We start from the raw sequence: 10,214 nt of genomic DNA on the forward strand, positions 1-10,214 counted from the left end.
GGCTTGTAGTCCAGCGGTGGCAAGGGTTTCTTTACCTCTGCATCCTGGGTTCAAGCCTCAACGTGTATGCTTGTCACCCTCGCAATGTCTTACTTGTTCTACTGGGCTTGCAGGATGTTCAGTAGGTCTGGGGATTAGTCGTGATGCGTGTAAAGTTGGCCCGGACACCCAGGGTTACAAAAAAAAAAAAGATGTGGGATTAGTTTAGGTTGTACCTTTTATTTTTTTTGCCAAATTTTTTTTATTCTTAATATTTTAAATATATTTTGAACATAATTTTATAATATTTATTATTTTTTTTAGCTTTAAATTACACATAAAATAAAAATATATTATTTTAATATTTTTTATTGACTTGCTTCAACTATCAAAGTTTATTTTAGAGAACCAATTATTACAGTTAAAAATATTACTTGGGGGTTTTTGTAGGATAACCCTATCTCAACCAAATAATATGTTTCTCTATTTTCTTGTCTTCTTGTTTGTTTTTTTGTCTAGATAAAATCCTAGTGTATTTTTTATGGAGAAAAATCATTTTATTCTCGAAAAATGAACTTGTTTTTTCAATTTTTCATTAGAAAATAAAAAAAAATAATTGTCTATTAGTAAACAAGTCCAAAATGTCTATAAAAAAAAACTCTGTACCTAGAGTGAGTTATTAAATTAGGGAGTTTTGGTAGTTTTATTTTAATGTGGAGAGTTAATTATTATTCCACACTTTATGAAATAAAATACTATATAATGAAAAATGCTTCTAAAAATGTGAATTGTTGTTTAAAATTTATAATTACTAATTTACTATATTTTCACTATTCATTTACTACTAAAATCCACTCCCCCCTCAAAGTTTTATAATTTTCATACAGTTTCATTGAAAGTTCATTTTCATCCTTTAGTTTCAATAATTTTTCTAGATTTGGTCCCAATGATTTTAGTTATGGTTCATTTTGGTCTATTAATTTTTCACATTTTCCATAATGATACCTATATTTTTATGTGAGAATCAACTCTAGTCCCTTGATTTTTTATTTTTACATATTTGATCCCTATTATATTGGTGACAATTCATTTTGATCTTTTTATTTATCATATTTTTCATAATGATCCTATAGTTTTAGATGTTTATATCTTAGTTTTAAATTTTATTTTCTTCACATTTCAATGCAGGTAAATTCAGAGAATAGTGAGAAAGTCATTATAAAAAAATGAGAAAATAGAAAGCTTTGGATATGCTACATTCCAGTCATAAGAAAAGATAGATTTTAGCATCAATGAATTCATTTTGAAAAGAGATGTGCCATATAAGTTGTTTTGATATTTAACCATGCTGAAAAAAAAAAAAAAAAATATTTGTTTGATTTTGGAGTTTTAGACAGAATAGAGGGTATTTTTGGATTATAAATAGTATTATTGAGCTCTATAATTTTATTAATTTTTTATATGAAAACATATTAAATTTAGGTTACAGAGAGCCAGAAAATGCTCATAAACTTTTTTTCTTTGAGGCAAAACAAGCGGGCCATCTTTTCAGGTCCATGATCACTTGGTTTTTTTTTAAATGGCTCTTTAATTTTTCTTTAAATAACTTTTTTAAAATAATATTTAAAAAATTATACAATAGTGCTATAGTTTTCAAATAACATTGGACACTAGAATTTAAATCATTACATTTTTTACAAAAAACAACTTTAATTGTTACAGAATCAAATAAAAATAATTCAAAAAATGCTCCAATGCGATAATGAATAGTTCGCAAGCATGAAAAAAAAAATGAATCGTTTGTCTTCGTATAAGAGTTTTTTTTCTTAACATAATTTATTCATAGGAACAAATCTTATATAAAGGGTTATATTTGAGAGTGATAATTGTTTTTAATTTAAAATATATTAAAATAATATTTATTTTTTTATTTTTTAATATTAATATAATGTATAAACACTAAATCAGTTAATTTAAAAAAAAAAAAAAAACAAATTCAAATTTTAATAAAAAAAGTTTGAAAACATTTGCCAAAAACTTTTTAAATCCACAGCTGTAAAATGTAAGCAAACAAAAAAGAAAAGAAAAGTATAAACGTAGAAGTTGCATTCATGGCTTGGTGAAAAAGCTCTCGGCTATGGGCAGTCTTGTTTCAAAAGACAGTCAAATTCCTCCTTTCAATCGTTGTGGATGATGGAATGGCCAGCTCGCTAGACTCCTTGCTGTCAAAGTGCACCACTCTCTCTCTCCCCCACACAAAACAACTCCATGCACACCTCTTCACCACAGGTCAATTCCAACTTCCCGTCTCCCCGACCCGCTCCAAACTTCTCGAACTCTACGCTCTCTCTCTCGGCAACCTCTCCTTTGCTATTTTAACCTTTTCCCAAATCCGCACTCCTTCCACCAACGACTGGAACGCCATCATCCGTGGCTTCATTCAAAGCCCAAACCCAACTAATGCTTTCGCATGGTACAAATCTATGATCTCTAAATCCCGCAAAGTAGACGCCTTAACTTGCTCTTTTGTTTTAAAAGCATGCGCTCGTGTTTTAGCTCGTTTAGAGTCGATTCAAATTCATACCCATATTGTGCGCAAAGGGTTTATAGCTGATGCTTTGTTGGGTACAACTCTGTTAGATGTTTATGCGAAAGTGGGTGATATCGATAGTGCAGAGAAGGTGTTTGATGAAATGGTTATGCGAGATATTGCATCATGGAATGCATTGATTTCCGGGTTTGCTCAAGGGAGTAAGCCTACTGAGGCTTTGAGTTTGTTCAGGGGAATGGAGATTGATGGGTTTAAACCTAATGAAATCTCAGTTCTTGGCGCTCTCTCTGCGTGTGCACAATTGGGTGATTTTAAAGAAGGTGAGAAGATTCATGGATATATTAAAGATGAACGGTTCGATATGAATGCACAGGTTTGTAATGCGGTTATTGACATGTATGCTAAATGTGGGTTTGTTGACAAAGCTTATTTGGTTTTCGAGAGTATGAGTTGCAGGAAGGATATTGTTACATGGAATACAATGATCATGGCATTTGCAATGCATGGTGAAGGGTGTAAAGCTCTTGAGCTTTTTGATAAAATGGACCAATCCGGGGTGAGCCCAGATGATGTGTCGTATCTTGCGGTGCTATGCGCTTGTAACCATGGCGGATTAGTTGAAGAAGGGTTTAGGTTGTTTAATTCAATGGAGAATTGTGGAGTGAAACCTAATGTTAAACATTATGGGAGTGTAGTTGATTTGTTAGGCCGAGCTGGGCGGCTTCGTGAGGCTTATGATATTGTCAATTCTATGCCGATGGTGCCGGATATAGTGCTCTGGCAAACTTTGCTTGGTGCTTCCAGGACTCATAGGAATGTAGAAATAGCCGAAACTGTTTCTCGGAAGCTTGTGGAGATGGGATCTAATCATTGTGGTGATTTTGTTTTGTTATCTAATGTTTATGCAGCACGTGAGAGGTGGGCTGATGTGGGGAGGGTAAGGGAGGCAATGAAGAACAGGGATGTGAAGAAGGTGCCTGGACTCAGCTACATTGAAGGTAATGGTGTAATACACAAGTTCTACAATGCTGATAAGAGTCATGAAAGTTGGAGGGAGATTTATGCAAAGTTGGATGAGATTAGGTTCAGGGTCAAGGAATACGGGTATGTGGCTGAAACAAGCTTTGTGCTGCATGATATAGGGGAGGAGGACAAGGAAAATGTTTTGGGTCATCATAGTGAGAAGTTAGCTGTGGCTTTTGGTTTGATTAGTACAAGTGAGGGAACACCAATACAAGTGATTAAGAACCTTAGGATATGCGGGGATTGTCATTTTGTGATCAAGCTTATATCAAAGATATATGATCGAGAAATCATTGTGAGGGATAGAGTGCGGTTTCACAGATTTAAAGAAGGTTTCTGTTCTTGCAGAGATTATTGGTAGCATTAGACATTAGTTAATTTCAATTTGTGTACAATCATTACTCAAAAACAATAATAGAAAGCAAAAAATCACAGCCCATCTGAGTTTCCTTTTTTTTTAGCTCTGGTTCTCTGTTCCAGCATGCTCATTGCATTGATTAGACCTTCTCCTAATCCGCATAATTGCTGTTAGCACACCATCGGACCATTATGATGCTGCAAGGATTATGAAACTCAACTGTTAGAATTATTAATTGATCGACAAAGGAAAATCTTAAGCTTTTGAATTGCTTTCTACCAAATAAAAAGCAATTTATGGTGAAATCCTCTCTTCTTTGGTGAAAAAACAGCAACTGGGCACCCCACACAACTTTAATCAATAGTATTACTTTTCACTCAACTACATCAACCTCAACAAATTGGAACAGTAAATGGCACACAATAAAAAAGGATATGTAACATACTGATGTAACTCAAAATACAGAAAATACAGTTCTTTTGGGTAGCTTGGTACGAGCACCATTACCAGCTGGACAAATATGCTGTCACGGAACTAGAAAAGGCACACGCAATGGACATGCTTCTAGCTTACGACGTCAAATAAAAATTCTATTCATTTTCCCAGGAATTGCACAACCCAAGCCAGAGATTATTCCTTCGTAAAGTGAAAGCTTGAAATAATACAGGCCAAGTGTCAAATTGTAACTAGCCCTTAACCAGTCTTGCCTCCAAACCGCCTTCATGGCGCTTCACATTAGTGTAAGGCATACGAGTCCGTAGAATTTTATCCCATATGGAGAAGAATGATCCCAGAGCCCACAAATCAAAGATCATCAGCTACATCAACCTGGGATGAGGAACGAATGGCACCACCCAGTGTGTCGAGCAAGAGACCCTCGAGAGGATGATTATAAAGGGCCCCAATGGCATCAGGTACGACTAGCCTGTGATGCTGGGAGTGGACATAGCGGTGTAAGAATTTGTTCTGAAGCATGTAGCGGTGCGCAAAGTACTGCCATTTGTCCATAAAAAACGTTCCAATTATAATTTGCAGGATTTTGATAGAAATAGAGGGCTGGATTCTGATTCATTCGCTGTTGAAGTCAGCTGCAGCAACAATACATGTGTCAGAAAAGAATATGTTCTCCAAGGATCAAGAAAACAAGTGTTCGAGGACATGAAAATCACTTCCTGCTTACTCGGGAGAATAAAAATAGAAAGAAACCCATAATGTTTTTAAATGCGAGAGAGACGAGAAAAAAAGAAAACAGAATACATTTGTGGAAATAATAAAGGTCCGTTCAGCTTCAATCAATTATGAACACTTAAAATCTTGCATGTTGAATCGACATCTAGAAACCAAAAGGATTTTCATCTCTTTCCCTGACTGTTGGCTTAACATCCATTCACACACAAAAGAACGTTAACACTACTATTCTTCTTCAAAGCATCCTAATCATGCGTTGGAGGCCACAATTCTCAAGAAAGAAGAAAGAATTCCCATGCACACAGAACAAAATTAATATGTGATCTGCTGCTCAAGTCTCGCGTTGCACATAAAAGATTACTAGGCAAGAACATGAGTTGTTGTTTATTAAAAGAACTGGCAGAAGGAAATAGTCACCAGAATTTACTAGAAAGAAAGAAAATATGTGTGATAGACAACGCATTCTCTTCAACGTGTCACAGACAGTGTATGCTTCTTGACAAGTCATATGAAATACATGATTCAACCGAGCAGTAAAGGCTTCGAGGCCACTGCCACAGTAGCCAAAGAAATTTTCAGAAGCATCCCCATGAACAATGGCTTCCTTCCCTATTTAAGACCTCCCCACTTTTGGCTGCTCACGAAAAACAGCACACTCATAGGAAATACTACAGACATCCCTTCTAATTCACATCATTCTTGTTATCATACCAACCTACCATTATAGAGTTGCAAAGATCATCGAAGTCAACTGTTAGGATTTTTATTGATGGGCATGGTGACCAACTGATAAGAGACAAACAGAACACCTTTCCATACCTGAAGAAACAGCAGCTGCAAGGTGGTCTTGCCCAGCTCCATGAGGAGCCTCCCATTAGCACGGATTTTTTTATTTCTACGTGCTCTCCTCAAAATAGGTCGTGTAACCTGCTTAATGTAGTTTTGCCACAAATGCATTTCTATTGATAGTATCCGGCTAGGATGATGGGACAGTCTTTCCTTGGCTAAAAATACAATTTTAGAAATCACATCAACAAGTTATCAAACACCCGAGTTTTTACTATTTTCACTGCTTTCAAACTCAAAACCCAACAGGGCACAATGACAGACCGTTGTGTAGCACCCTGCAGAGTAGATGCATGGAAGTTTGTCTCGACAAGTAGACATGACTGAGAGGGTTTTAACAAGAAGATGACGCTGACAGATTAGAAGCATGGGAGTATAATTGAAATTAGTGTGGGCAACTTCCAGCATTCTCAAGGATCAAAAAATTACAAGTACATCAATCTCAACGTATTGGAACATGTAAAATGGAAAACAATAAAAGACAGATATGCTACATACTGAGATAACGCAGAATATCAAAAATACAAATATACCATCACAGGACTAGGAAAAGAAGGAACACCCAATGGACTTGCTTCTAGCTTACAAGGTCAAACAAACAATTCTAATTCATGTTTTCCTCGAAGGGCAAAACCCAGCCAAAGAATATTCCTTTGTTAAGTGAAAGCTTGAAATAATACAGGAGAAGTGTCAAACTGTAACTAGTCCTTAACCAGTCTTGCCTCTAAACCGCCTTCAGGTCGGTTCACAAGAGTGTATGGCATGTGAGTCCCTAGAAGTTTATCCCATATGGAGAAGAATGGCTGGGAATAATTGTACTTTGTGCCTGGGAGTTGATGGTGGATGTCATGATAAGCAGTGTTGTTCTGGAAAAAGATATGGAAGATATTGCCAGGCAACCAGAGTCCACAATGATCATCAACTGTTTTAACTACAGCAAAGCAGAAGAAAATGACTGATGTCCGTGCAGTCATTCCTGAGACGAGGAATGCAATGGCACCACCCACTGTGTCAAGCAAGAGACCCTCGAGAGGGTGATTATAAAGGGCCCCAATTGCATAAGTTACAACTAGCCTGTGATGCTGGGAGTGGATATGGCGGTATAAGAATTTGTTCTGATGCATGTAACGGTGCGCAAAGTACTGCCATGTGTCCATGACAATCATTCCAATTATGATTTGCATGATTTGGATAGGGATAGAGGGCTGGATTGTGGTTCCAGATTCATCAGCTGATGAAGTCAACTGCAGCAACAACACAGGCAAACGAAAGTTAATTATCAGTTGGTAAAAAGTAAAAACACATAGGTCTACGTCCTAGAGCTTACAAATCAAATGATACCACCAAGCAATTGAATAATTACCATCTAAGTCCTAGAGTCACTGATCTCTCAGTCCCTCTGCGTTCTCCTCCCAAAGTGGGGATCTGGGAGGGAGGGTTGGGAGATAATCCTACCATTCAGTACTTAGGAATGAAGAGGCTACTCTCAAGACTTGTACCTGCAACCTTGTGGTTGCAGGTCCAAGCCGCTTTATCTTTGCACGAAACAAGGGCCAAGATAAATAAATAATAATGTCTGTAACAGCAACTATATTAAGAAACATCAAAGACCGATACCAATGCAAGAAATTCCAATTTTTATTGTCCACAATACTCATTTTTATTCCACAGCAGCATTGAATCTTAAGGTGAGTGGAGGAATCTATCATGATTGGAAAAACAAAACAGAATTTCTGAGTTTTCACAAAAGGGCATCCAAACAGAAATTTGGTAGTAGAAAAAGCCAAAACAAGATTTGAAAGTTTTATCCATAAATTTCTTCCCAGTCCCTTTACTTAAACAACATACAGTATCGCAACAGACTCAAAATGATACAAGACAACTAAAAGGAACTTCTGGTTCATAATATTTAGCACCATGCAGTTAAGATGCATGCCCACATGGACCTACCTGAACTAGGTGTTAAGGAGGATGGATGGTGGGACAAGAGAAGCTAGGAAACAGAATATCATAATAGTAGCTGAACAAAAATGTATCAGAACAGAATATGTTCTTGAAAGAACATGAAAACAAATGCTTGATATTGTCAACAATGTCACAAAGAATGAAAAGGTTTCAGAGCTGGACTAATAACTTTAAGGACATGAAAGTCAGTTCCTGCTTACCCTGCTAACATAGAATACCAGTGATTTCCCATACTACTGTTACAATGAAAGACGAGAAAGAAGAAAACAGAACACGTTGGCTGAAAGAATAAAGGCCAGTTCAACTTCAGTAGTATAAGAACTTAAAATCTCATGTAAAACGAACATATATAAGCCAAAAGGACTATTCATCTTTTTCTCTGCTTATTGACTTAACATCTCCTTCACATAGACAAAAACAATGTTAACACTGCCACTCTTCTTTATTGCAAACCATCAGAATCATGCCCTGAAAGCCACTACTATCACAGCACAAGTGGAAAAAATTCTCATGGAAGAAAGAATTCCCAAGCACTCAATGTAAAAGTAGCATGAGATCTTCTGTGTAAGGCTCAAATTGCACATGACACATCACAAGAATTTTACTCATTGTTTATCTGGAGAACTGCACAGATGTAATAAAAAAAATACTCATCAGAACTTGTAAAAGCTGAACATATCATGAACTCATACTCCCTCCATATCGCAGTAACTTAACAAACCCTCTGCCCACCAAAAAAACATGAAGGATAAAGAAAATTGGTAAAAAGAATGATGAAGTTTCCTAATCCAGAAGACCCACTTCATTTGTGTTCCCCCAACATATCTAATAGCTGATGATGATTCCCCGATCTTATTTTTGTTCAAATCTGAAGTAAATACATTATTAGGAGCATTCTCCAGCTATGAGAATCAACAAGCACGTCAGATCCACAGCCTCCATAGTCCATGTGAGATGATGAATATCTAGCAGTGACTACACAAGACAAGGCCATGAAGAAGTATTTTCCTGCATAGAGCTGCCTTGTAAAAACCAGAAACCACTAAGAGCTCAGCTAATAAGGAACAAGCTTGTCTAGGCCTCTATCACTATGAAATTACCATTCCACATAAGACAGACACTAACTCCAGCAAATCTATCCCCAAGAAGCAAACTGAAACAAATAACTAATAATATATAGGAAGAAACCTATATTGAGAAACATCCACTCGTTCACACCAAAAAGGATCACAATCACACAACAAAGAAACATAAAAGGCAATCAGGAACAACTTGAACAGGTTCAGTAACTAACCAAAAAGAGTGCATGAGCAACAACAGCCTGGACTAGTTGTTGAAGCAACACACCCTTAATCACCTTCGACAGCGGAACCAAATTCTTCTCTTCCTCCTCTTTTCTAGTGTGCAATCTATATTCATCCAACGGTGGCAATAGCTGGTAAAACCCCGCGTACAACCAATAAATTACAATAGGGGCAAAAATCCCCATTACTTCATCACTCACATAACCTTCCCAAAACACCATGGTTAATCCAATTTACAAAGGCAACAACAACAAGGATCAATTCTTCAATTCTAAACCTAAAATGCAGCTCAAAATCTGCAGATTCGAAGCTGCATTTAAGAGTTAACGATCTAAAATCTCAATCTTCACTCTACATAACCTGAGGATCACAAAGAAAAAGAATCAGAAATTTAAACCAAAATACATATATAAAAATAAATCCCTAAAATAACTCTTAAAAAAAAAACTTGATTTCCATGATTCCCGCTCCTCGTATTCAATAGATACACAAAATATGAAAGATTAAATCCCCACACTTTATTAACATACTTTCCAAGAAAAAAATGTAGAGAAAAAAAATTCAAAATTCAAGCTACCAATGCTCAAATTAGCCTCACCTTTGCTTTTCATTTGTTACTATAAAAAAAAAAAATTCATAGCATCTGCCACTAATTAGCCAGAAAAAAGTTTAAATTAAACCACCTGCCTCAGCACACCTCTTACAACATGAAGAGAGAGAGAGAGAGAGATTGATAGGAATTAAGTTTGAAGGAATTGTTTACTCACAGAGAGAAAGAGATCGTGGAACGATGAAGGCGTCATAAATGTTGTTGTTGTTGCGTTAAAATAGTGAGAAACAGGGGGTAGAGTGATGAGCGAATGTCAAAATTTTATTATTTTAGATCTAAGCCAAACCAAAGCAAAGCGCCTGTCGTTTTATTTTTTTGATCATCGTTATTGACTTTATTGGTGACAGGTGTGGCATTCTATGCTTTCTGATTTTTTAAGCTCTGATGACA

General features: G+C 36.3%; 2 protein-coding genes across 2 annotated transcripts; one reads left to right on the plus strand and one right to left on the minus strand.

Annotated features, from left to right (window-relative positions):
* The first annotated feature begins 2,076 nt into the window (after positions 1-2,076).
* Positions 2,077-4,015, plus strand: LOC118061770 (pentatricopeptide repeat-containing protein At1g34160). The gene has a single exon (XM_035075332.2). It carries the CDS (start codon positions 2,178-2,180, stop codon positions 3,912-3,914), a length of 1,737 nt encoding a protein of 578 aa, XP_034931223.1. The 5' UTR covers positions 2,077-2,177; the 3' UTR covers positions 3,915-4,015.
* A 2,344-nt stretch (positions 4,016-6,359) lies between these two features.
* Positions 6,360-10,214, minus strand: LOC118061771 (very-long-chain aldehyde decarbonylase GL1-9). The gene is made up of 3 exons (XM_035075334.2): positions 9,982-10,214; positions 9,205-9,574; positions 6,360-7,189 (listed from the first exon to the last, which is right to left on the minus strand). Exons 2-3 carry the CDS (start codon positions 9,433-9,435, stop codon positions 6,647-6,649), a joined length of 774 nt encoding a protein of 257 aa, XP_034931225.1. The 5' UTR covers positions 9,436-9,574; positions 9,982-10,214; the 3' UTR covers positions 6,360-6,646.

This window comes from Populus alba, chromosome 5, assembly GCF_005239225.2.
Source record: "Populus alba chromosome 5, ASM523922v2, whole genome shotgun sequence".
Taxonomy (NCBI): Eukaryota; Viridiplantae; Streptophyta; class Magnoliopsida; order Malpighiales; family Salicaceae; genus Populus; species Populus alba.